Source organism: Mustelus asterias, chromosome 17 (assembly GCF_964213995.1).
Source record: "Mustelus asterias chromosome 17, sMusAst1.hap1.1, whole genome shotgun sequence".
In the NCBI taxonomy this organism is placed as follows: Eukaryota; Metazoa; Chordata; class Chondrichthyes; order Carcharhiniformes; family Triakidae; genus Mustelus; species Mustelus asterias.
The window spans coordinates 72,581,608-72,609,573 of record NC_135817.1 but is presented as its reverse complement, the minus strand read 5'-3'; the positions used below and the strand labels follow the sequence as shown (position 1 = coordinate 72,609,573).

At 43.3% G+C, this 27,966-nt stretch overlaps 1 protein-coding gene across 2 annotated transcripts; it reads right to left on the bottom strand.

The window, feature by feature from the left end:
* Positions 1–27,916, bottom strand: styxl2 (serine/threonine/tyrosine interacting like 2). Of its 2 annotated transcripts, none has more exons than XM_078232963.1 (6): positions 27,633–27,916; positions 19,127–19,251; positions 17,670–17,764; positions 13,489–13,717; positions 8,941–9,158; positions 1–3,377 (listed from the first exon to the last, which is right to left on the bottom strand). In XM_078232963.1, the coding sequence occupies exons 2-6, from the start codon at positions 19,234–19,236 to the stop codon at positions 541–543; spliced, it is 3,489 nt and encodes a 1,162-aa protein (XP_078089089.1). In that variant the 5' UTR covers positions 19,237–19,251; positions 27,633–27,916; the 3' UTR covers positions 1–540. The 2 variants fall into 2 exon arrangements, with proteins under 2 accessions (XP_078089089.1, XP_078089091.1); XM_078232965.1 differs by lacking the exon at positions 27,633–27,916 and adding an exon at positions 19,353–19,735.
* Positions 27,917–27,966: the final 50 nt, after the last annotated feature.

The window sequence follows — 27,966 nt, the reverse complement described above, 5'->3', positions numbered from 1 at the left end:
TGTTTCACACCAAAATCTTTTATTCAGTCAACGGTAAAAAATAAGGTAAAGTCATTCTTTTCACAACAGGATCCCAATTTGCACTGAGGCTTCTGCCTCATCTGCCCCCTACAAAAGCAGCAGTGATAAAAGTTCACTTGGTGGGAATAAAGCACTTAAATGGAAGTGCGCCGTTTGAACAACATCCCAGCTGCATTCTCTCTGACTGTGAGAATTAAAATCACCTCACAACCCCGTTATAAATGGATACGAAAAACATTCCAAAGCAAAAGCAAATTAAGAGGTATTCATTTAAGCAAGAAGTATATATTGACATGGATTTTATTGCCACTAAAGGGTTGTAAAATTTATTTCTCTCAAATATTGCCAGTAAATTTGAAATTTGCATCAGATTGCACTGCTCTCCCAGGTTTGGTGGGGTCAGAGGGTTGTTCAGTTGCTTGTTAAAATTGGCTGTTCTATTTCTGTTGTGCATTCCAATTCAATTGTACATACGCAGCTTCTCATTCACCAACTCCATTGTATCACTGATTGTTGTTGTTATTCTCTTTGGCGCCTTTTTTTATCCTTGATTCTGACTTCTTGACGACTCCTCCAAGCAGCTATAATTTCATCATCGTCTTCACTGCTGTTTCCGGATCCAGACTTCAAACCTTTCTTTGCGGAAGGATTTTCAAGGTCACTGGTGTTCCCTTTTGCACTAGACTGTTCATCTACACTTGCAAAACTCTGCTTAAATGTTCTCTTTGTATGCGTCTCCAGGGTATCATCGTGATCGTGGCCATTTAGTTCTGTCTCTGAACGGCGCGAGAAAGATCCCCTTGGGAAGAGGTGAGTTGGTTGGTCTGATGGCTGAAAACCAACATGCGAATGCTGTGTTTCAATAGGGGACATTTCAGAGCGCAGCTGTCTGGAACTACCAGCTCCTTCCGCCTTTAGCCTTCGAGAACTATAGTCGGGTGATGGGATGGAATATCTCGACTTGGTTATATTGTCATCATCAACATTTGATTTGTAGGAAGAAGCAAATCTTCCAGATGTATATTCTTCTGAGCTTGTCAGGGGTGTTTTCAAATCAACATCTCTTGTAAGATATAATGAAGCTGAACCTTTTGTTGCATCCAGTTGGTGATTTGGCGACAACCCACTACTATCACGTTCGTGCAGATAAGAAGATCGATTGAATTTTGTTTCTTTATTCATAATCTGGTCATATTTTAAGGGTTTATCATCAACAGATACTTCCTTAACATCTCGAAGCCATTTCTGTATATTGGTAGCTGGGGCTGGTGCACTGATACCTGTGCATAAACGACTATCTGAAAGATTGGAAGCTGTGTCAAACCTATCTGTTCTTGAATAGGACAAACATGAACCTGTTTCAGCCACCTCCTCATCTCCACTTTCATCCTTCTTCTTCTTTTTAAACAACGTGCTGCGTTTATTGTCGACAGCGACCTTTTCTTTCTTGTACGCATCCATCTTATCTCTCATTTCACTTTTTATCTCCTTGTTCTTGGAGTCCAACATTTTAAGATTAACTTCATCCGCAAACAAGCTATAAAGGGGTTTGCTTGTTTTTGTAATCTTCTCCTTTGAATTGAAGCCCTCAGACTTGATGCTAGAAAGACTGCAGCCTGACAGGACAGACCGAGTGTCCGTACCGCGAGCTGCCCTGGACCCCAGCAGGGAGCTAGAACAGGCACTCCCAGTCTGCGCGCTGAGAAGTGAAATTTTGTCATCTTCTGAGTATCTTCCAGTGGTCCCTTGTTGGAGGTTCTTGTCTAACTGTGAGGCAGTGCCCAGGATCTCAGTTTGCTTCAATGCAATTTGCTCACTGACCACAGAAGCAATCCAATCCTGAATGCTGGAGAATGAAACAGTGGCATCAGGATTTACCTGCAATGGTGGCATAGGCACTGCCGCAGCTGAGGCAGTTCTGGCTCTGGATGCTGAGGTTCCACCACTCTGCATGCTCAACATAGAGGCAGCATCATCACCTACATTTCTGTCAGACATTCGGCATCCAAAGATAGATAGTGGAATGCTCCCACTCATGGTACTCTCCGTCTCACACTCGGATAAGGACTTACTCTCTTCCAGTGTCCGTTTGGAACGTTCCAAGACCTCAGCCCTCCTTTGCTTAGTTCTCTTAGATGTAATATCTTCGTCTTTTGCCAGATTAATTATCTCATTTTTGTTTTCATTGCCCATTTTTTTCTGGTGTTTCAACTTCCAGCTCTGATAAGCAGTCAGGTTGACGTCAGCAAGTGACTTTAATCCTCCTTCCTCCCCCTCTTCACCTTCCTCAGTGTTATTCTCATCATCTGCTTTGGGATCTTTTTTATTCCACCCGAATTGTATCCGTTTGACACGCCACCTTTCGAGGGGGGTCAGTTTGTCTTTGTGCTTCTTGCAGAAGTTGAACATAGAGCTGGTTTCTGAGAAAGCAGAACTTTCCTCATCTGGCTCTCTCTTTTTTTCACTGCAGCTAAAAGAAGCTACGCTACTGCTGTCATCACCTCTTGCAGCTCTCTTGCTGATCTCAAGTAACCGTTCATCCCACATATCCCAAGTGCTGGCTTCAGTGGATAAGGAGTCATTTCGAGTTCTCCTTGGCTTGTTTAAATATTCCTCTGAACGTTGTTGGAGTAGTTCACTGTCCAGACTGTCAACGCTCGCAGTGTCATCTTGTTTACTGCCAAGATATTGTCTGCTTCTCGCAGAAATGGATCCTCTGTCTTCTTCATTGTTACTCCGTTCAGGCAGCCAACATGGATCCATTTGAAACTTTTCATTTTTACTTTGCCATTCCCGAACTAGCCAATCAACATTATTCTCTTCCTCAAGATCTCCAGGAAGTTTGGGTCCGTCCTCTCGTGGTTTCTTGGTTTGTTCTATTGGTGACAAACCTTGTTTTGCTCTCCACTCTTCATAAAGCCTTTCCTCTTCAACTTCATCGATTAGCGGTGGCCTTTTGGAAGCAACGCTTGTTTTTGTTGCGGAGCTGACTAAGCTGTTGGCAAATAAGCTGTTCGTGTCTTCCTCTTCCACCATGATAGAATGTGCTTCAGCTCCCATGATGCTCTGGGTCTCGTCTCCGGCCACAGAGACAGAATAGGCTTTTGCTTCTATGACAGAACATTGGCTTAGAGTCTCATCATCATCGTCAGGGTCATACTGACTACGTTCTTCCAAAAGGTTTTCATTTAGTTGCCTAAGCTGCATCAAGAAGCCCTCATTTGGGAAGATTGGACGTTTTTTACGTAGAGTCATTAACGCCTCCATGATTGTCATATGGTGAAAGATCATAAGGTAGGCTGCCACTAGGGCTGCTGACCGACTGACTCCCATGACACTGCAAACCAAAACTTTACCTGCGAAAAAGGAAAAGAAATGAGTGTTTCAAAATTATTCCAACTTCTCTTTTAAACATTGTAACATATGATTGAAGAAGTACATTTAAATGTGGGGAACCAATGCTAAGGAAGAGAAGGGTTGAGGTCCTGTAAGCAGAATTTTACCAGCTAGGGTGGAAGTCCAAAGGCACAATTACTCCTAGTGCCTTGTGTCTTTGAAATAGGAATAATAGGATAAAGCAGACTAACGCAAAGCTGAAGAAATGCTTCCGGTCCCTGGGCACTGGGACCAAGAGGTACCTGTTCAAAGTAGATAGATTGCACCTGAACAGAGCTAGGAGTAATATCCCTACAGGAAGTTTAACTAATGATGTGAGAGGAGGGTTTAAACTAATTTGGAAGGGGAAAGACACTGGGATGAAACATTAAAGAGGAAAAACAAAGCGCACATAGGACTGGAAGAGGCAAATAGCACTAGAATAAAGAATAGTTCATCAATAGACTGGACTAAAGAATAGTTTATCAACGAATAATTATATAAACGATCTGGAAGAAGGTGTAACTGGGGTGATCAGTAAGTTTGCAGACGACACGAAAATGGCTGGACTTGCAGATAGTGAGGAACATTGTCAGAAGCTACAGAAGGATATAGATAGGCTGGAAGTTTGGGCAAAGAAATGGCAGATGGAGTTCAATCCAGATAAACGTGAAGTGATGCATTTTGGTAGAACTAACGTAGGGGGGAGCTATACGATAAATGGCAGAACCATAAAGGGTGTAGATACGCAGAGGGACCTGGGTGTGCAAGTCCACAGATCCTTGAAGGTGATGTCACAGGTGGAGAAGGTAGTGAATAAGGCATATGGCATGCTTGCCTTTATAGGATGGGGCATAGAGTATAAAAGTTGGGGTCTGATGTTGCAGTTGTATAGAACGTTGGTTCGGCCGCATTTGGAATACTGCGCCCAGTTCTGGTCGCCACACTACCAGAAGGACGTGGAGGCTTTAGAGAGAGTGCAGAGGAGGTTTACCAGGATGTTGCCTGGTATGGAAGGGCTTAGTTATGAGGAGAGATTGGGTAAACTGGGGTTGTTCTCACTGGAAAGACGGAGGATGAGGGGTGACCTAATAGAGGTGTATAAAATTATGAAAGGCATAGATAGGGTGAACGGTGGGAAGCTTTTACCCAGGTCGGTGGTGACGTTCACAAGGGGTCATAGGTTCAAGGTGAGGGGGGGAGGTTTAACACGGATATCAGAAGGACATATTTTACACAGAGGGTGGTGGGGGCCTGGAATGCGCTGCCGGGCAAGATGGTGGAGGCGGACACACTGGGAATATTTAAGATTTATCTAGATAGCCACATGAACAGAGTGGGAATGGAGGGATACAAAAGAATGGTCTAGTTTGGACCAGGGAGCGGCGCAGACTTGGAGGGCCGAAGGGCCTGTTCCTGTGCTGTATTGTTCTTTGTTCAATAGGAAGGACTAGACAAGGGACAAATCCACAGCAGTCTAAGATGGGTTTGGAGTGCAAGCACATAAATGCAACAAGAGTGGTAAGTAAGGTTGGTGAACACATATGTTGGCATACAAGTTACTGTGATATAGTGGCAATAACAGAGAGCTACCTGCTTTCCTCCTGTTATCCTCTGGTTTTTTGTCAAACACTTTGGCCAGAACTTTCTGGCCATTCATGCTGGCGGGATCTTCTGGGCCAGCCAACGGCGCACTCCTGCCGTGGGTTTCACCTGGCGGGGAGTGCATTCAACGGGACAATGGCAGGACCATAAGGTCCCGCTGCCAGCCAATGGCAAAACACAAGTTGGGATGTGTGGAAAATCTTTCCCTTTAAATCTGTTACTTCTGGTTACCAACATTTCTGCCTACCGGAAGTAGTTTTTCTTATTTATTCTTCGAAAACCATTCATGAGTTTGAACGCCGCTATCAAGCAAATTTCAGAAAAATGTAAAGTATACAACAAGGTGATAATGGGACACTTCAATTATCTTAATATAAATTGAGTTAATAACAGTGTAAAAGGCAAAGAGGGGGAGGAATTCCTGAAAGGTGTATTATAGAATGGTTGGAATTCTCTGGCTGTTCACCCTGGCGGGATTCTCTGGACCCACTGGCAATGCACCCCGCCCACAGGTTCACTGCCAGCATGGGGTGACGTCAATGGGAATTCCCATTGACAGTGGCGGGAATCCCACTGCTAGCAAACAACATGCCATCTCCACTGGCGGGAAGCACGCGGCTGGAAAGCCGTAGAATCTCATCCAACACTTCTCGGTGTTTTCAGTCCAACAAGGAAGGAAACAGTGGTGGATATAGTCCTGCAAACTAAAGTGGAGCAAGTGGATTAATTGGGGAGCAATGATCATAATAGTATCAGAGCCAGAACAGTCATGGAAAAAGACAAAGTGCAATCAAATACAAAAATACTTAACTGAAAGGAGGCTAACTTCACTGAGTTGTAAAGGGATCTGGCCAGGGTTGACTGGAATCGAACATTGGTAGGTAAAACAGTAATTTAACAATAAGAGGCCTTAAACAGAAGGTGGTTCACAAGAACACAGGAATTAGGAGCAGACGTAAGCATTTTGGCCCCTTGAACCAGCTCCACCATTCAATAAGAGTGTGGCCTCAACTCCACTTTCCTGTTGGCCTCCTTTAACTCTTGAATCCCGTGTCAATCAAAAATCTATCTAACTCAGCCATGAATATATTCAACGACCCAACTTCCACTGTTCTCTGGGGAAGAGACCCTCTGAGAGAAAAATAATCTCATCTCAATCTTAGATGGAAGACCCTTAATTCTTACACCGTGTCCCCACAAGAGAAACATCCTCACAGCGTCCACCCTGTCAAGTCCCTTCAGGATCTTTTATGTGTTAATGAGATCAGCTCTCATTCTTCTATAGTCCAATGTGTTTAGGCCCAACCTGATCAGCCTTTCCTCATAAGATAATCCCTTCATCCTAGGAATCAGTTGAGTGAATCTTCTCTGAACTGCTTCTAATGCAATTATATCCTTTCTTAAGTAACAAGACCAAAACTGTTCATGGTACTCGAGATGCAGTCTCACCAACACACTCTAAAGCTTCGTTATACATGTACAATTGAATATATATGGTTCAAGTATAGGGAAAGCATGTTCCTGTGAGGGGATAAAGAAAAGGTCTGCAAACATAGTGCTCTCTAAATGGCTAAAGATATACGGGTTAAAATGAGCTAGAATTGGGAGACTTATGACAATTATAAGGTTCATAATGCAGCAGAGAACAAAGCTGAATATAGAACAAGCAAAGGAGATCTAAACGTGGGGATAAAAGGGACAAAAGGAGAATATGGGAATATATTAGCAGCTAACATAAAAGGAAACACAAAAGGCCTTTTATAAACATATAAATAATAAAAGGGTAATCAATGGAAGGTGAGGCTGATTAAGGACCAAAATGAAATTTCTTGTTGAGACAGGAGGCATGGCCGAGGTTCTAAATGAGTACTTTCCATTTGTCTTCACTCAAGGATAGAAAGCTGCAAAAGTAGCAGTAAAAGAGGCAGCAGCAATATTGGATAGGATAAAAATAAGGAGGGTGTATGTAAAATGGTAGCAGTCCTCAAAGTCTCCTGGTACAAATGGGATGCATCCAAGGCTACTGAGGAAAGTACAGGTGGGAATTGTGGAACCTTTTAAAGGAAGTGGATTAGAATACTGCCCTAATTTTCCCGTCCCACCCGCCACAGGAATGGTAGCAGGTGGGTCACGGATCTTGACCTCGGGCAAGATTTTCCGGTCTTGGGGCGAGTGCGACAGGAAAATCTCACCCATAATCTTTCAAAGTAATCTCAATTTGGGATCCATTCCTTTAGAGTGAGAAATTGCACATGTCACTCCACTAATTAAAAAAGGTGAGAAGGGAAATGTGGAGATTTAGAGAGAAATTAACACATCTATTGTTGGGAAATGACTACAGTTTATAATTAAGGATAGAGTGACTGAAACACCTTGAAACTTTTCAGCAGATCAGGTAGAAGCAACATGGTTTTGTAAAGGGTGGATAATGCCTCTAGAAACTGAATTTGTTTTGAAACGGTGACTCAAGTAGAGCGCAGGGTAATATTTGTGCATGTTATGTATGTGGACATCCAAAGGGCATTCAATGAAGTCTTCAGAGATTGTTAGTTACAGCTGGAACTCATGGATTTAAAGGCAAATTATTGACCTGTTTCGGAAATTGGCTGAGTAACAGGAGACAGAAAGTAAGGATAATGAGCAGGTACTCTTAACAGGCAGTTTGTGACGTGAGATGTCTCACAAGGATCAGTATTAGAAACTCAACTGTTTGCATGTTTATTAATGATTTAGATGATGGGAGAGAAAGTCTAATATCCAGGTTTACCATTGATACAAAGATAGGAGTAATTGTAAGCAGTGCAGATGGAAACATGAAATTACAAAGAGATATTAATTGATTAAGTGAGCGATCAAAATATGGCAAATCGATTTCAATATGGGCAAGTGTGACTTTGGACCTAAGAAGGATAGATCAGTGGAATAGTGAAAATCTGGAAACAGTAGAGATCCAAAGAGATTTGGGGGTCGATGTGCATTGATCATTCAAATGTCATGGACAGGTACAGATAATAATAATAAAAAGACTAATTGAATCCTGGCCTTTTCTCTGAAGGCCTAGTACACAAGGGGGAGAAGTCATGCTTCAGCTAAACAAAGCCCTGGTTAGACCACACCTGGAGTAATGTGAGCAATTCTGGGTACCACACCTTCTGAACAACAACATTGACAAGTTGCAGCCCTTTTGAAATTATATTCTGCTTGTCTATTCTTATGACCAAAGTGAATAATCTCACACTTGCCCATCTTATACTAATCAGCCACATTGTTGGCCATTCACTTAACCTGTCTAGATCTCTTTCGTGGCCTCTTTTTGTCCTCCTCACAGCTTGCATTGCCACATAGCTTTGTATATATAGTCAGCAAACTTAGATGCATTACTCTCGGGCGCTACATCTTATTTGTTATACAGATTGTAAATAGCTGAGGGCCCAGAACTTATTCTTGCAGCACTCCACAGTTATAGCCTGCCAATGTGAAAAAAAACATCCCCACTCTTTGCTTCCTGTCCATTAGCCAATCTTCTAACCCTGCTAATACATCAGCCCTAACTCTTGTGTATTAACCGTTTATATGGCACCTTATCAAATGCTGTATATTATGGGGTGATTTGATCAAGGTTTTCAAGATATCAAATGGAACTCTAAGGGACACTGATAGGGTAGATAGAGAGAAATTATTTCTGTTGACTGCAGAAGTCTAGGATTAGGGGATATAATTTAAAAACTAGAGCAATATCCTTCACAAGGGAAACACTATTATATGAATATATATTGGGCCGTGTCAGGCAACTCCAAATATCAGATCCACCTAACAGAGGCCAATAAACACACCATAGCATCAATGGCAGACCAAGGCTCATATCATCTAGTTAGGGGCTATGCCATATTTTACAATGCCCTGGTTTGATTAGTATTGAGAATCTGATTTAAAGTTTACCTCTGTACGTCAGGAGTGCTTCATCCATAAACTCTGCAGCCTTACGGAAGTGTTTGGACAGGTCAAAGTCAGGGAAGTCGTCCGCTTCGATTCCAAGGTACTGAATTTCCATTCCTGCGTAGAAGCCTGTTGTGGTGTACACACCCGTACCATGGGCAGCATTAAGGACGTGAGTAATCCCCAGGCGTTTCAGTCGCACCTTATTCACAGTTGCACTCCTGGAAAGACAAAATGAAAGCTGAAAGCTATTTTCGAGTTCGTGAGCCGACTAAACAGTAATTTCAAGTTTAAAGGTTTGCTCCAAGCATTTTCCCAGCACTGGGACAGTTTTCACAGCAACCTTTGTGTCGACTTTCCAGATTTTGAAAGGCCTCATCCTTTGCATAGTGCTCCTCACACTCAGCCCACTTTTAAAAAATTAATTTATGGGATGTGGGCGTCAGTGGCTAGGCCAGCATTTATTGCCCATCCTTAATTGCCTTTGACAAGGTGGTGGTGAGCTGCCTTTTTGAACATGTGATGAGGGTATATCCACAGTGCTGTTAGTGAGGGAGTTCCAGGATTTTGACCCAGTGACAGTGAAGGACAGTCACCTTTGAATTTACTACAAAAGCCTGAATCAACAATGGTGAACATGAAACTGCCAATTTACTATTTAATAGTAAATATCATTTACTGGTGTAAAAATCCATCTGACTCACAGTGTCCTTTAAGGAAGGAAATCTGCTGTCCTAACATTATCTGGCCTATATTGTTTCCATTAGCAGGGGAGACTAGGACGCGGGGGCACAGCCTTAGAATAAAAGGGAGTCACTTTAGAACAGAGATGAGGAGAAATTTCTTCAGCCAGAGAGTGGTAGGTCTGTGGAATTCATTGCCACAGAGGGCTGTGGAGGCCGAGACGTTGAGCGTCTTCAAGACAGAAATTGATAAATTCTTGATTTCTCGAGGAATTAAGGGCTATGGGGAGAGAGCGGGTAAATGGAATTGAAATCAACCATGATTGAATGGTGGAGTGGACTCGATGGGCCGAATGGCCTTACTTCCGCTCCTATGTCTTATGGTCTTATGGTCTTATATGTGATTTCAGAACCACAACAATGTTGTTGACTGTAAATTGCCCTCTGAATTGGCCTAGCAAGGACTGAGTGGCATCAAACCATAATGGAAATGACTAATAAGAGTAAAACCAACAGACCACCTGGCAATGACCTCAGACCTACAGCACATAGACTGCAGACGTTCAAGTAGGCAGCCTATCATCCCATTCTCAAGGGCAATTAGTTAGGGATAGCCAATAAATGCTGGCCTTGCCAGCCATGCTCATATCCCTTGAACTAAAGAACCTCTCAAATACAGTTAGCAGAATGCCAAAGCAAATGCTCATGTTGTGGGTTAGGTTATCTAAACATAACAAGGCATGTTCCAGGTGAAGAAGTCAAATCCCCAAATAAAATTCTCCAAATGAGCTGCAATGGAAAAAAACATGCTCAGAATAATTTTGGCATAAAGGCAATGAGTACACTTTCAGGAGTTTTGGGGGTTATTGGTTGGGGAGGCCAGCGATCAGGGTAGAGGCGATATCTGGGAGTGGGGGAGTGACAGATGCTCAGTGTTCTATGTACACTTGTAGATAGAACACTGAGAGATGTGCGCATGCACAATGGCGCCCTTTAGCTAACAATACCCGGCTTTCCAGCGAGAATAGACTCCATCCACTCCCCCTACTGGCGTGAATCACACTTTGCCTCTTTTTTTGCACTAAGGCATAGGATTCTGTCTGAAAGCTCGCTGAAAAATTGGGCACGATTCTCTCCCATTTTCATGCTCTTTCGGCACTTAGAATTTTTTGGTAAGATCACCCCCAACATGTTTTAGCACTCAGGATGGTGAAACTGTCGCTGACAGGAAGTACTGCCTTGGAGTGCTGCTGGCCAATCCAGTCCTTCCAGGAACAGCAATGCAGAGGTCAGAAGAGGCCCTGCAGGGTGCTGCCTGAAAATAAAGCCTCGGCTACTGAAGGAAAGGTAAGTGGCAGGGGTCCCAGGGTGGGGAGGGTAGGCGAAGGCTGGGGCGGGGGTGGGGGGTGGTGGTTATGAGAAGATAATTAGGATCCTGGGGAATAGGCCAGGAAAAGAGTGGTGGAAAGGGAGGTCCGGAGCTCTCAGTCACAAGGAGGCTTCTGATGGAGATGCCCCCACTCATCCCCCCCTTCCTTGCCGCCTGAGATTGAGCTCTGTTTGCTTTTGGGTTTGTCCCCCCAATCTGATGCAAACCTAAAAATTGTAACTGGGCGGGTAAAGGCCCTTAAGTGCCCATTAAGTGGCTGCTTAAGAGCCTTTATTGGGGAAAGGGTGGGCTTCCTGCCTGAGGTTTTGCCAGCCCCAGCATAAAATCGTAACCAGGCCGGGGTTTATGAAACCTCCGAGGGAATCCCGTTCATGCAATTCCATGCTCCCCCCCTCCACAACTCAGAGCCCACTGGGATTGGGATGCGGATAGGAAGCATAACATTCTGGCCAGGGACTTGCTTGCAATCAAACAAAGATTGGGTGACAGCATTGCAGAACATGTCCATTGATTGGCAAGCATGATCCTCAACTTCCAGTTGCCCACTCTCACCCTGATCTGTCTGTCCTCAACTTCCTGCACCACTCCAATGAAGCTCAACATAAGCTCCAGGTACAGCACCTCAACCTTCGATTAAGCCTTTTCCAGCCCTCCATACTCGACATGGTGTTCAAAAATCTCAGGTCATAATCTCTGCTGCCATTTGTTCAAAGAACAGCCGTTGATCCCGTTTTCTCAGCTAACATCTCCTCTAAATTAATTTCTTTACTCATCTCATTACCATCTCAGCAGGTCTGGCAACGTGCGGTTCTTGAACAATAGATCTTTGACCTGAGATGTTAACTTTGTTTCTCTCTCCACACATGCTGCCAGACCGGCTGAGCATTTCCAGTATTTTGTATTTTGATTTCAGATTTCCAGCATCTGCAGTATTTCAGTTTTGTTTTCCATTCCCATCAGTCTTACACCATCATCCCTTTTGCCATTTAATCTAACCTACCTTCCACCCTAACACAGACCTTCCCTTTCTTCACTCCCTCCCTCTTTCCCTGCCTTAGTACCTGTTAGATGTCCATTTGTTTTAGTTCTGATGAACTGTTGTTGACTTTACCAGGCCCACTGTTTTTCTTTATCCATATTAATGACATAGATTTGAATGTGCAGGACAAAATTTGAAAATTTGCAGATGACACAAAACGTGGAAGTAATGTGAACTGTGAAGAGGACAGACTTCACCAGAGGACAGGCTGGTGGACTGGCTGGAGAGCAGCAGAGAAATGTGGAGTGATTCATTTTGAAAGGGAGAACGAGGAGAAGCAATATAAAATAAAGGGCAAAATTCTGAAGGAGATGCAGAATGAAAAGACCCGGGGGTCTATGTTGCAGATCGCTGAAGGTGGCAGGACAGATTGAGAAAGTGATTTTGGGCCGAATGGCCTCTTTCTGTTCTGTAGGGTTTCTATGATTTCTTTCTTTCTAAACGGGCATATGGGATCTTGGGCTTTATAAATGACAGCATTAGAGTTTAAAACCAAGGAAATGATGAGGATCCTTTATAAAACTCTGCTTTGAACTCAGCTGGAGTATTTTGTCCAACTCTGGGCAAGCACTTCAGTGAATGCTTTAGAGAGGGTACACAGAAAGTTTGGAAGAATGGATCCAGGGATGAGGCGCTTCAGAGACGTGAAATCAGAGATCGGAGAAGCTGGGGCTGTTCTCCCTCAAAAAGAGGAGATTTAATAGAATTGTTCAAAATCACAAGGGGTCTGGACAAAGTAGCTAAACAGAAACTGTTCCCACAGGCAGCAGGGTCGAGAACCAGGGAACACTAATTTAAGGTGGTTTGTAATGTGAGGAAAAGCTTCTTTTGTGCAGCGAGTTAACATATGGAATGGACTGCCTGAGAGTGTGGTGGAAGCAGATTCAACTGGGGCCTTCAAAAAGAGATTGGATAAATAGCAGGACTAGGGGAAGGGAGGGGCAGTGGGACCAGCTGAGTTGCTTTTGCAAAGGGCCAGCACAGACATAACAGGCCGAATGGTCACCTTCTGTGTTTATTTAATAGTGTCACAAGTAGGCTTACATTAACACCGCAATGAAGTTACTGTGAAAACAGAGTCACCACACTCTGCAACTGTCCGGGTACACTGAGGGAGAATTTAGCATGGCCAATGCACCTAACCAGCACGTCTTCCGGACTGTGGCAGGAAACCAGAGCACCGAGAGGAAACCCACGCAGACACGGAGAGAACGTGCAGATTACGCACAGACAGTGAGCGAAGCCGGGAATTGAACCCGGGTCCCTGGCTCTGTGAGGCAGTTATTATTGTTTTATGATGCTATAATTCTATCTGAAACGTTAGCTCCATTTCTCTCTCCACAGACCCTGCCTGACTGGCTGAGATTTTTTTCTCGTTTCGTTACCAATTTCTGCACCCACAATATTTTGCTTAGTTTATATTACTTAGTTGGACTTACTTTTCAGCTATGTAGACATTTGGCCACACCTCATCCAAAAGTTCTCTGGGGGCCTCCATCTTTTGCATCAGAGCACGCTGGATGTCCATGATGCAGGGTGTGTTGAATTTGCTGGTGTCATCAAACTTTACTTTTACCCGGTTATAAAGATCTTCCACCAGTAGCTGCTCAGCTGATTCCATCATTTTTGGTGACATTGGCTCAACTTTTATTCCTTTGGGTTTCAACTCTTCGGATACAAAAGACAAAGAAGTAAAGTTTACAGGTTTATTTAATTTATTTGTCACAGGTAAGGCTTACATTAACACTGCAATGAAGTGACTGTGAAAATCCCCTAGTCGCCACACTCCGGCGCCTGTTCGGGTACACTGAGGGAGAGTTTAGCATGGCCAAGGTACCTAAGCAGCACGTCTTTCAGACTGTGGGAGGAAACCGGAGCACCCGGAGGAAACCCACGCAGACACGAGGAGAACGTGCAGACTCCTCACAGACAGTGCCCAAGCTGGGAATTGAACCCGGGTCCCTGGCTGCAGTGCTAACCACTGTGCCACCGTGCCACCCAGAAGTAGCAATGGATAATGAAGAATATTTTGGAAACATTTAAAATTCAGATTGAACATGGGAGCAGTGAAGCACAGAAATAATTCTAAATTAAGAGGTGGAAGGGAGAGAGGAACTTAAATCATTGCAATTACCTGGGAAAGGGTGTACAGAAAATTGTTACAACCAAAGACTGACTACTCCATAGGTCCTGATGAACTTCATCCTGGGGTTTTAAAAGTAGTAGCTGCTGAGATATTGAATCATTGGTTTTAATTTACTGAAATTCTCTAGATTCTGGAAAGGTTCCATCTGATTAGAAAATAGTGAATCTGATTCCTCTATTCAATAAAGGAGGGACACATAAAGTAGGATACAGGTCAGCTAGCCTAACAATATCATAGTGAAAATGTTACAACCTATTATTAAAGAGGTGAGATAATAGTAGTAGCCATAAATATGTATATATGATTTTTATGTTTAGGGGGACTGTTTTAAAGTTCAGTTTTTTTCGACAGGCAGTCGGTACAGTATTTCTGGAAGGAATACAGCTCAGATGCTGGGAGTGCCAGTTAATTACTCACTTTAGCCATGTAGTGTTAGGTGGCACAGTGGTTAGTACTGCTGCCTCACAGTGCGAGGGACCCAGGTTCGATTCTGGCCTTGGGTGACTGTGCAGATTTTGCATGTTCTCACCATGTCTGCGTGGGTTTCCCCTGGGTGTTCAGGTTTCCTCCCACAGTCCAAAGATGTACTGGTTAGGTGGATTGGCCATGCTAAATTGCCCCTTAGTGTCAGGAGGACTAGCAGGGTAAATGCATGGGGTTATGGGGATAGGGCCTAGGTGAGATTGTTGTTGGTGCATGCTTGATGGGCTAAATGGCCTCCATCTGTACTGTAGGGATTCTATGCCATTCTGTTCTAACTTAGGAGAGAGCTAATGGACTTTTATTTACAAAACGAAAAGGTCCCCTCGGGTTTTTGATTTAGGGAATGGAAGGTGGGTTTAGGTGTGCAGAATCATGTGATAATGTGGTTAATGGGAGGAGTTAGGTATGTAGCAGAGGAAAAACAGCTTTCAGTTCTGGCTCGGGTTTGTTTAAAGACAGAGGTCTATAAGCTCTCCACAAAATCTCTCTGAAAGCATCAAGGCGCTTTCCACTCAACATAGGAAGCATATTTATGGTTGCTGAATGGATTTAAAATGGTTTTTGAATCAGTAAGAAAAATGTTGCCTAGTTGGAACTGAAACAGTGATAAGTTAGAAAATAGCGTTGTTTCGTTTCATGTTTAAATATTGTTCAGTGGGTAATAGTTACGCTGCTTCATTTGTTGGAATTATAGTTAAACTGTGTTATTAAATAAAATTTGTTTTACTGTAAAGGATCTCCAATTTGTCAGCGGAATTACTTCTGGAGTGAAGCATCCTACCTTAAACATTTATGCCAAAGTAGAAAAGTTGCTGGGGTCTAGTCTGACTTCCTAATATAATTTGGGATTCTGGTCCAGGGTCCGAACAGGGGGTGACAGAAGGGCACTTGGAACATTTAATACAATCAAGCACAGTCAACAATTTTGTGAAAGGGAAATCATGTTTAACTAGTTTATTAGAGTTCTTTGAGGAAGTAACGTGCAATGTGGATAAAGGGGAACCTGTAGATATGCTGCACTTAGATTTCCAGAAAGACATTTAATGAAGTGCCACATTAAAGATTATTACACAAAAAAGAGTTCATAGTGTAAGGGATAGCATATTAGTGTGGATAGAGGATTGATTAGCCAACAGGAAACAGAGAATAGGGATAAATGGATCATTTTCAAATTGGCAAAATGTAATGAGTGAACTGCCACAGCGATCAGTTCTAGGATTTCAACTATTTACAATTTATATCCATGACTTAGATGAAGGGACAAATTGTATTATAGCTAACTTTGCAAATGATATAAAGATAGGTAGGAAAATAAATTGTGAGGATACGAAGAGTCTGCAAGGGGATATAGATAGGTTAAGTGAGTGGGCAAAAATATGGCAGATGACATATAATGTGGGAGCATTTAGAATTGTCCACTTCAGCAGGAAGAATAGAAAAACAGCATATTATTTAAAAGGAGAGAGAATGTAGAACTTGCACAGAAGGATCTGGGTGTTCTGGTATATGAATCACAAAAAGTTAGTATGCAGGTTCAAGTGATTAGGAAGGCAAATGAAATGTTATTTATTGCAAGGGGAATTGAATATAGAAGTAGGGATGTTTTGCTACAGTTGTACATGGCATTGGTGAGATCACATCTGGAGCACTGTATGCAGTTTTGCTCTCTTTATTTAAGAAAGGATAAAATTGCATTAGAAGCAGTTCAGAGAAGATTCACTCCACTGATTCTTGGGATGAAGGAATTGAAGAAAGGTTGGGCTGGCTGGGCCTATATCCATCGGAATTTCGAAGAAGGAAAGGTGATCTTATTGAAACATATTAGATTCTGAGGGGACATGACAGGATGGATGTTTTCCTTTGTGCAGGAAACTACAATGAGGGGACAGTTTAAAAATAAGAGGTCTCCCATTAAGGAAATTAGATTTTTTTTTTCTCAGAGGGTCATTAGTCTGTGAAATTGTCTTCCCTAGAAAACTTTGGAGGTTGGGTCATTGAATATCTTTAAGGCTGAATTAGATGATTGATGACAAGAGAGTCAAAGGGGTTTATGAGATTGACAGGAAAATCGAGGCCACATCAACCATGATCTTATCAAATCGTGGGGCAGGCTTGAGGGCCAGAATGGTCTATTCTTGCTCCTAACTCGTATGTTCACATGGATCCAAACAAGAATCCAAATCTAAAGTAAAAAATATGAAATGAATCTCCTGAATAGTGTAGAATTTGGAAGCATCCTCCACCACAAACCAGCAGTAAAGATGCTTTGCCATCGCAAAGATTTCCCAAGAATTTGACACAAATGCCTCATTAGATGTTCTGGCAGATTTGAAGCAATCCAGCACATGAAATACTACCATCTTACACAGAGAAAATTGAAGATTCAAAAAATTAATTAAGTCACTTCACTGAATTACAATTAACACCAATGTTTTAAAATGTCTTCTTTACTTTCTTTCAAAAATCATTGTGACTGAAACAACAACATATCTTTCTTTCTCCGTGTATTATGTTGTGTGTCTCTCTCCTTGAAATCTAAATTGGCCTGAATTGGTTTAAAATTCTGAGATTTTTGACCATTCAGATTTCACACCTAAGAAGATTTTGGTGCAGATCCTTATTAATGGACTACATTTATATCAGTGAATTTTACTAAGATATATAAACGCTTAAATATTGTGCCAAGTTACTTCTGCTTAACTGGATCAGCAACCTAAGCACACACACTCCTAAATCTCACAAAGGAACTGAAATGCAGAATCTTAACCTTCCTTTGGCTCTTAACCCGCTGCAAGAATTCTTTTTCCTGCTGACATATAATGATAATGATGGAAATTAAATATGCCTGAGCCTCTGCTGGGGCAATGGGTGAGTTTCAAACTTTCCCTACTTCCCACCTGCACAAAACCTATGTGGATTTAAAATTGGGTCCAGGGAAACTGTAAAATGTGATATATTTCTGGGGGTAATCTAGAAACATAAACACCTTACGTTCATTAATAATCTTGGTCGCAGCAATCGCAGAGGAAAGATGGATGGGCTCCATGAAGATGCTTTCTGTGTCGGTATCTGACAGAGTGGAAAATCTGTCAACGAAAATAAAGTACAAGTTTTTAAAATTTCTAATGCGCATTTCAATATTGTTTCTTTGCCTCTTCCTTCATTATTGCCCCTTGTCTCCAACAACTCATTGTTTATTGAACTAAGCAGATTATTTATTAGCCCTTATTATTAATTTTGCTTTACATTAGGAATTCTGTTTTTTCCTTAGAGGAGTTCTTACTCTTTCATTTTCACCAGATTGTGCGTCTCATGGGTAGAATGCTTGTTTTCAAGTCAAAAATTTGTAATTTCAAATTCCATAGCAGGGAGTTAAGCACTGTGAATTATCTAGGCGAATAACTCTGTAGTGTATTGAAGGAGTGCTGTGCTGTTGGGGGTGTTGTCTTTGGAAAATACATCAAACAGAAGCCCCAGGTGTTGATTAAATATCCCGCAACCCTGTTCAAAGTAGACCAGGTGAGCTTTTTGCAAGAGTATTCACAGCATTCAAAAGTGGCCACAGAAAGGAGAAAATATTTTGTTCACACATTCTGGTGAATGCTTGTTGCTCTAAGTAGATAGCTCAATCACATCGAGCTGTTCTGATCATTGATCATTTGTCCTCTTTTAATTTTTGAAAGTTAGACATTGGTTGATATGTTGACTCCTGTTTAACAAAGGACTTCAGCAGATGTCTTAGAAGATGGGGACGTGTGAAGTGGGGTTGGGGGAACAATGGGCAGAGAGCAAGGAGGTGTAAAATGATTTTATTCAGTCAATCAACCTTTATTTCTTGGACCTTCTGGGCTCTCAGTTATTCTGTTCTTGCTCTTGCTCCAAATGTAATATTTACAAGTTTGCAGGTGACATGAAACTTGGTGTGAATGTGAGTGGTCAGGAGGATGTTAAGAAGCTTCAAGGTGATTTAAGGTAAGTTAGGCGGAATTTTCCCATTGGCAGGACTTGATAGAGCCGGTGAGGCTGGCCCCACAGAGATCGGGGCACCACCTTTAAAGGGTCGCCTGATCAGAACTGACGTTAAACTTCCCTCAGCACCCACCTCCCCCCCCCACTCCCCTCTCCACCTCCTACCCTGAAGGTATCGCGGGCTCTCCCCCCAACAGCACAATTATCACAGGCTCCCCCCAGCCACCCCCACTGCCCCGAACCGTTGAATCTTTTACATCCACCTGAAAGGCTGGTGACGTCTCAGCTTAACATCTCATCTGACAGAGACAGAACACTGCAGGGTTAACCTAGATCTTAGTGCTCGGGACTCTGGAGTGGGACTCAAGCCCACAATCTTTTGACTCAGAGGCTAGAATGCTGCTCACTGAACGAGAGTTCACATGCATCTGTGGTTGGATCTGCTTATGCCAAGGAATTAATCATTGCACACATCAGACCTGCTGGGAGATGGACTGCGGAGATATCGGGCCTGCACAGACAGGACATCATCTTGATCATTATCTCCTGGAACAACTTGTTCACTGTTGGTATTCTGAGATGTAGCCATGACTGTTCTTTAGGTCTGTGTAAAAACAAAGGGAATCAATACCTCTAAGTGTGGAAAGACAAACCTAGAAATAGCAAACAAATAAATATATACAAATATTGTCACCTCATACTCACTTCAAAAATGAAAGGAGGTAAACATCATAAATTAGATATTTCATCTAAATTGAGCCAAGCTTTGTGAACACTTGAAATGAAACAAAAGCAATTTGTACCATTTCATTATTCTGACAATATTCCTCAATCCCAGCTGTACTGCAATCATCCGACCTTTATATTTCCCACTCCTCTATTCTCATACTTGCTGAGATGAGATTGCCAATAAAGGTTGGAAGAATTATCCTTTCACCTCTGTGGCCTGTGCTCAAATGCTGCTCAGGCAGAGGAACCAGAGATCTACTTTCTTTGATTGTTAAAGGCTCTGAATGAAATGATCTTGCGAAAATGTCATCTGACCTTCAGCAGTCAGAAGTTCCACATCAGCAGCAATCACCACATTTGGCAGTCAGTTGGTTTGGCTGCCTGTTTTATACCCTGCAAGATGTACTTTCCAAAGGAATGCGGAATGAAATGTGATGTACAGCAGGCAGCCAGACCTGTCCTATCTATTTCCCACCAGGCAAGCTTGATTAAAATTACCCCCACAAGCGACAACATGTTGTTGAAAAGGAGGAGAGACACTAGAAACTGTGCAGGAGTGCATTGCAGGAAACACAAATCACACTGAGAAAGAAATGCAGAAGTGAAAGAAGGGCATCTGTGTTGACAATAAGGGAAATAATGGAGGAGACAAAAAGAACTTTCCTCAAGCATAACTTTCCTCAAAACACACCTAGCCCGGAAAACCTGTAAAGACCCATTCCCCCTGCGGCCAGCGCAGTCACACCCACAGCATGGATGGGTACAGCACCAGTTTTGTTGACATCAGAAAGTGAGGACTTAGATGTATTGCCAAGTGGAAACATTATTTACCAAAGGTAATGAGAAGTGACAAAACTAGAGACTGCTTACAAGCAGGAGGAACATAAGTTAAAAAAAAAAATTACTCTACAGACACAAGTCAGGAGTTGGATCTTAGGGCATTTGTACATCACTTACTTAACTCATTAGTGATTGGCAGCAATTAAAATAGTAAACAAGATCTTCAGTTGCATCTAGCCAGAGGAATAGAGTACACACCACGGGAGTAAAACTTGTAGTATTAGGGTGTTCAGGACTGTAAGCGATAATGTGGGATTGGGGAAAGCAGTACGGCCCATATCTCCGGTCCCGACAGGACAGGAATCATCATCGGCAGAACCAGAGAATTTAGAGAGCAGCCAAAGGTCTGCTGCCTTCGATGGAAACCCCTTGGCCTATGGTGTAGAAAGTCACACAATCTGGTAGAAGTCAGCATGAAGATATCACCTAGTCAGGACTGTATCCTGTTTATAAACGTAATGTACCATTAAAGTTAAAGTTTATTTATTAGTCACAAGTAAGGCTTACATTAACACTGCAATGAAGTCACTGTGAAATTCCTCTTAGTCGCCACACTCCGGCGCCTGTTCAGGTCAATGCACCTAACCAGAGCTTTCAGAATGTGGGAGGAAACCGGAGCACCCGGAGGAAACCCACGCAGACACGGGGAGAATGTGCAAACTTCACATGGACAATGACCCAAGCTGGGAATTGAACTTGCATCCCTGGCGCTGTGAGGCAGCAATGCTGAAATGGCAACAGGCATCTTACAACTAGCTTAGGATCCCAATCCGTATATTTGAACTGGCCTTCTGTCTTTGGGATGGGAATGCGAGATTACCCATTTAAGGGCCTGTCTGACAACTTACCCAGGGTATTAAAACAGTTTACGAAGTACCCACTCGATAATTCTCTGAAAATTTTCCCTTTTTCGGGCAATAAACAGCAGAGCAGCAGTTGAAAATTTCGCCCAATATGTTTAAAGATCTACTACCAGGAGGCATCTCTGTCTCAGAGAGAAGAAGATAAGGGTTTTTCTATTTCACACAGAAGGAGGCACATATTTTTCCTTAGGGCCACAAAATTGAGACATTAATGACTTAGAAATAGAAAAAGTACACAGCTGAAGATAATGAGAGTGATGTATGATGTTCTTCACACTCTGCAGCTGGGGTCACAATGGTCATATTTTCTGACCCGCTCGATATAACATTATGAAATTAGAATGCAAATATAAACAGCTTAACCCCTCAGTCAAAATTGCTTAATAGGGTGGCATAGTGGCACAGTGGTTAGCACTGCTGCCTCACAGCGCCATGGACCCTGGTTCGATTCCCGATTGGGTCACTGTCTGAGTGGAATCTGCACGTTCTCCCCGTGTCTGCGTGGGTTTCCTCCAGGTGCTCCGGTTTCCTCCCACGGTCTGAAAGACGTGCTAGTTAGGTGCATTGACCCGAACAGGCATTGGAGTGTGGCGACTAGGGGTATTTCACAGTTACTTCATTGCAGTGTTAATGTAAGCCTTACTTGTGACTAATAAATAGGGATGTTGTACCAAAACAATGCATTACGTGATCAGGACTACAGGTTTGTTGTCCAATCCTGAGCAGCACTGAAATAGACCATTGGCTTAGTTTAGGTTGATGTGTCACTGGCAATAATAAGTCTGCTTTTCTACATTCATCTTCCTAATTCAACCACAGGGATGTAACCCACATTGACACTTCATGGAGTCTCCATTCACTGCATTCTTGAGCCACTGGCCAGTAAAAATTGACTCCAGATTTAAAGTGCTTGGGTAATGTCTCCTGCTGCTCTTGGCCTAGTCAATAGTTGCAATTGCTGCAGTTTGCGCTCATCAGTATAAGGTTAACACCTAACCAGCTCCATTAGCTAGGCTCTTCAATCTGAAAAGAGGCAACCACTGGACGGTGCTACTAAGGAGTGGCAAATTGCAAAAGACAAATGTATGTGAACACATATTTATTTAGTAATATTAAAAAAATGTAGCTAATGAGGCTGCAGCAGACTACAGGATATCTTTGTGTTTAAATAATCAATACATGTAGCAAAGATGCTATAAGTAAGCTGTCATTAAAATATTAGTTAACGGATTACCTCCCCAGGTCTTCTTCGAAACAAGGCAATGGACTCTTGTGCATCCACTCAAGAAGGCCTTGGTTTAACAGACCATCTGAAAGGCAGTGCCGTGCTCTCTCTATACTGCACTGGAGAGTCAGCATTGATTGTTGTGCTCGGGTCCAGGAGAGAGAGACATGATACCAGAACCTTGCAATCCAGAGACAAGTGTGCTACAACCGAGCCACAGCTGACAACTTTGCCGTCTCAGACACATCTTCAGCATCCCTGGGCAAGAGTAGAACTCCAACTCAAAAAACCTGGAGTGTGTTAATTCCATCACCATCCATTCACTGCTAAACCAATGCTCCCTGCACTGGCTTGGCCATGTTCATCAGATGGATGACCGTCACACACTCAAAGACCTTCTGTATGGTGAACTGGTCACTGGGTCAGGACCACCTGGGGATCTATAACCTCTGCTACAAGGACACCTGCAAGCAAAATATGAACATGGCAGACATTGACATTGACAGCTGAGGGACAGCTCCCGGAAGCCTGACTGTTTGGAAGAGGCGAACAGAAGCAAAAAAACTCAGCTGTCCAAGAGGGCCCAGAGAAAACACAAGCCAGTGAATTGTACACCTTCTCATCCCACTGCGTTCCTTAGCAACGAATGCAGTAGAGATTGCTTAGCCATAGTGGGGCACCTAATACACTCAGCAATGTTTAACACAGAATCGACCAAACCATTGTCTCAGGAGATGGAAGACATTTAAATATAATCCAAAATGGCCCCTGTGCATTTTAAAAATACTCTGACGGAAGATCATCCCAAGCTTAGATGCCAATTGAACAGCTGTGAAACTCCAGCATTCCTGGCTTTTATTTCATTTTTGATAGGTTTTTATTTTCTCAAAAGGAGAAGTTCCTCAAAACACAAGGTCTCATTCACTGCAATTGCAATAGCAATCTACAATATGATGCAAGCATCTTTTATGAAAAGAAATGTCCTGATGTGACTTTCAATGATGTGGTGATTGTTAGCCTGGAGTGCAAACAGCACATAAATAAACAAAATAATAACTTTCAATTCAACTCAGAAAAATCTTCTATTTTACCAGTTCAAAAACAAAATGGTCACTTTGATAAATGCTATTTATTCCAACAATAAAACACAAAACTGACAGCATCTTTCAGGTTAAAATACTTATTAACACACAGTATGCAGGTCACTGCTACTAATTCATGTATTGTTCGACTGTTACTTAAAATTTGTTCTTTCACAGGGTATGGGCATCTCTGGCTGTGCCAGCATTTATTGCCCATCCATAATTGCCCTTGAGAAGGTGGTGGTGAGCTGCCTTCTTGGATCGCTGCAGTCCATGTGGTGTAGGTACACCCACAGCGCTGTTAGGGAGGGAGTACCAGGATTTTGCCCCGAAAATGAAGGAACAGTGATATATTTCCAAGACAGGATGGTGAGCAGCTTGGAGGGAACTTGGTTCTCATGCAAGGCCCTTTATGTAGAAGAATTCTTCTCTGAACAGCTAATGCTGAAGCCACAGCTTTGCTTAGGTTTCCACAAGGAAAGAGGGCAAGGATCTGAAGATTAAGGTTTACAGACATTTCATAAATTTTGCTAACATCTTGGATCTATGGCTGCAAGAAAAGCAATTTCCTATCTGGACGTAGTTTTTACTGAGAATGTCAAAGAAAGGGTAATAAATATAACTGCAGCTTGAACCACTGGAAAATCTCTACACAATTCCAGTGGTTAGCACTGCTGCCTCATAGCGCCAGGGATCCGGGTTCGATTCCCGGCTTGGGTCTCTGTCTGTGTGAGTCTACACGTTCTCCCCATGTCTGCGTGGGTTTCCTCCGGGTGCTCCAGTTTCCTCCCACACTCCAAAGATGTGTTGATTGGCCATGCTGAATTGCCCCTTAGTGTCAGGGGGTAATTAGGGATACAGGGATAGGGCCTGGGTGGGATTGTGGTCGGTGCAGACTCAATGGGCCGAATGGCCTCCTTCTGCACAGTGAGGATTTTATGATTCTGAAGTATATCTCCTGTCAGCAGCAAATGTAGATGGATAAAACCACTTTGATTTTGCCTGAGATTGTAACTCCCTGACATGAACCTTCTGCCAGCAAAGCCCATGGGCCATGTGGTCAGTAATTATGCCTGCACTTGCTGGTGTACTCCAGTGCTGGCCCAGCACTCTGTGGGGGGACTCCTAATTTACAGGGCTCCTGTGTCTAATTTATTCCAGTGTCCTAATTTCCATATAGGCACCAGTGTCACTGCGGGTGTACCTCCAACACCCGGCTGCTCCGTATGGGTCACAATCCAATACTTGTCTTCTGTGATTTTGCCTTTATGGACCCATCCTTGGTGGGGCCCAATGTTGTGCCCATTTAGAGGCATCCCTCACCACTCGACAATACAGATCTGGTACATACTCCGAGTACCTACTGAGCCAGGTAAATGGGAACAGCCAGCATTGGGAGTCCCCTCTGCCAGATCCACCCTGCAGCCACCTTTTCCACAGGGGATTTCCACAGTAACTTAATTGCAGTGTTAATGTAAGCCTACTTGTGTCACTAATAAATAAATAAACCTCTTGAAATATGATTGACTTTATAGAGTGGGTGGAGGTTCTGCTTATTCGCTGGCTGGCAGGCCCCGGTGAAGTGGGGGAAGTCTCTGGAGGTTGGAGAAGTCAGGGGATAAGGATTAAAGGGAGGATGTTGGCAGGGTGGCATCTTTGATGGGCAGAGGGGACCCCCTAAAGGAGGGACACCTGCTTCCTGCCTGATAACAGTTGCTGGCTATCCATCTCGTTTCTGCCTTCCCCCGCCACATGTTTAAAAAAATGCAGCAGAGCCCTTCGTTGGTCACTGGAAGCCTCAATAGGCCTCAGGACAGATGGACTGCCTGACACCATTCCCCGCAGCGTCACATGCAAGGCAGGCTGTGCTTGGGTTGGCAGCCATTTTATTTTTCCAGCTTCCTCCCCTCCAGCCCCATCACTACCAAATACACTGGCAGGGGGCTGTAAAATCCAGCCTATAGCTTCACAGGTTCCTAGTCCAGTAACATAATCAGTCATCTACCATACTCTTAGGGCAAGAACTGAAAATTGTTATCGTTTAGCAGGTCTGGCAGCCTCTATGGAGAGAGAAATAGAGTTAACGGGTTAGATTTTCAAAGTGGGGTAGGAAACCCGATGTCCAAATGAATCTCACGATGCCATTTTCAAATTGAAATAGTTAGTTGGTCAGGGGCACACTTGGCACTCAGATACTGGTGCTGGGCATCTTCAGGAGGTGAGGGGGAAGGGGGGGGGCGCTTCCCCAGAGTGCCAGTGGCAAAGGCAGGCAATAGCCATGATGGAGGCTGCTGCGGCCTTGCCAAAGAGACCAGGCAGTTCCTTATGGAGCCAGCTGTGTCAAAGGGGCTAAAAGGGACCGTGCAGAACACATTAAGTTCCAGTGTTCACACCAGAACTAGCAGGTCCCGCAAAAAGCAAGTGAAAAACAAAATTAAAGACATAAACGGCCCTGTGGAAAACGCAGCAGCTGTGCCCTAACATGGAGCAGACTGTTTGGGTTTGCCAACAGGAAGGTTAAAAATGCAAGTCTGAACTGGACAGGCTCATTAAGGAACTTACGGAGCTGTTAATTGACAAGAAGCAGGTTTCCCATTCCATCCTCACCCTCATAGAAAATTGCAGACTGCCCAGAAGGAGTCGGGATCCCAGTAAAAACCTCCATGATTTTCTGAACCAGCGCCATGTCCCAATCCCTAAAAATCTCTTTGAAAATCCGGCCCAACCTTTCAGGACCGTGACCTTCCATCAGAACCTCTCAGGACATTTTTTGTGGTCAGAGACTTGAAACATTGGCCGGAACTTTCCGACCGTTCACGCCGGCGGGATTTTCCCATCCCACTGCAGGGAACGGAGACTGCAGTGGGAGCGTGGCGGGAATGGGCGGTAAGATCATGCCCATTAACTGCATTTTTCTCTCTCCACTGATGCTGCCAGGCTTGCTGGGCACTTCCAGCATTTGTTGTTTGTATTTCAGATTTCCAGCATCTGCAGTATTCTGCTTTTACCAAGTATTGGTTCAGACTGGTCTTGAAACCTTTCAACTGGTGGAAACAGGACCGATGCAAAAAAGTCAACCAGGTCGCCGCCACAAATTTCAAAAACATAATTTATTTTCTATCTTTTTTAAAAACATGAATAAACCTCCCTCCATATTTTATGTTAGGCCCATTGGGGACTTTCCACACTAACTTCATTGCAGTGTTAATGTAAGTCTACTTGTGACACTAACAAATAAACTTTTTCATTAGTTTGGCAAGCTAAAGTTTTTAAAGTTTATTTATTAGTGTCACAAGTAAGGCTTACATTAACACTGCAATGAAGTTACTGTGAAATTCCTCTAGTCACCACACTCCGGCGCCTGTTCGGGTCAATGCACCCTAACCAGCACGTCTTTCAGACTGTGGGAGGAAACCAGAGCACCCGCAGGAAACCCACGCAGACACGGGGAGAACGTGCAAACTCCGCACAGAAAATGACCCAAGCCGGGAATCGAACCCGGGTCACTGGCGCTGTGAGGCCGGCGTGAACGGTCGGAAACTTCCGGCCAATGTTTCAAGTCTCTGACCACAACAATGTCCTGAGAGGTTCTGATGAAAGGTCACGGTCCTGAAAGGTTGGGCCGGATTTTCAAAGAGATTTTTAAGGATTGGGACATGGCGCTGGTTCGGAAAATCATGGAGGTTTTTACTGGGATCCCGACTCCTTCTGTGAGGCTGCCCACCGACACGGCCTCTGATTATTTTTAAGGACCGCCAGTTACTCGTTAAGACATGTTCAATGATAAAGAAAAGAGAAAAGAAATGAAAAAAAAATTAACTTTGAGATACTTCAGATTTGATTTTCGTTGTTGAAAACGTTTACAGGTCATCAGCATATCGCCAAAGATGACTGCAATTGAAAACAAAGCAGGGAGAAGAGCAAATATTGTGAGGTTTCTAATGTTTTGATGTTGTTAGCTGGAGAGGCAGTGGTCTGAAATGAGAGAGCAGCGATTATTTTGAGCCTGTGACAGCTGCAGAATGTAGTGAGCAGCTCCCCTGACTCAGGGTCCATGGAATGTGCCCTTTGATGGAAGCGACAGGCGACACTACTCAGGCGGCTCCAATCTTTACAAAAAGAAAACTTAGTAATAACCGGATGACACCTTTCCTTTTAACAAAAAAGAGAAAAAAAAGCTAAAAGAAATATTCCAGCTTCTTTAATCAGCCCTCGGCGAACTAAAGCATTAGAACATGGATCGTACCTGGATGCTGAAGCTTATCTCCTCGCACCAGCCGTCACCAAAAAACTTCTCCAGCTCCAAATGCGACTGAGAGAAGCTGACACCAGGGTCCTCCTCTGGAATGTGCAAATCCACTGGTGCCTGACAGCAAGTGACAGCAAAACCTCCAGTCAGCAAACAAAAACTTTCATATTTCTCTGTTCCGTCTTTTATTTTGATCCCAGTGTAGTTTATTAATAAATGGTGAACACTGAAGAATTCTATTTTTTTATTTGAACAATGTTTATTTGGGACCTGCTCAGTACACAGGTGGTGACATCAGTGTTATTTTAGTCCATGTTCTGAATGATAAATA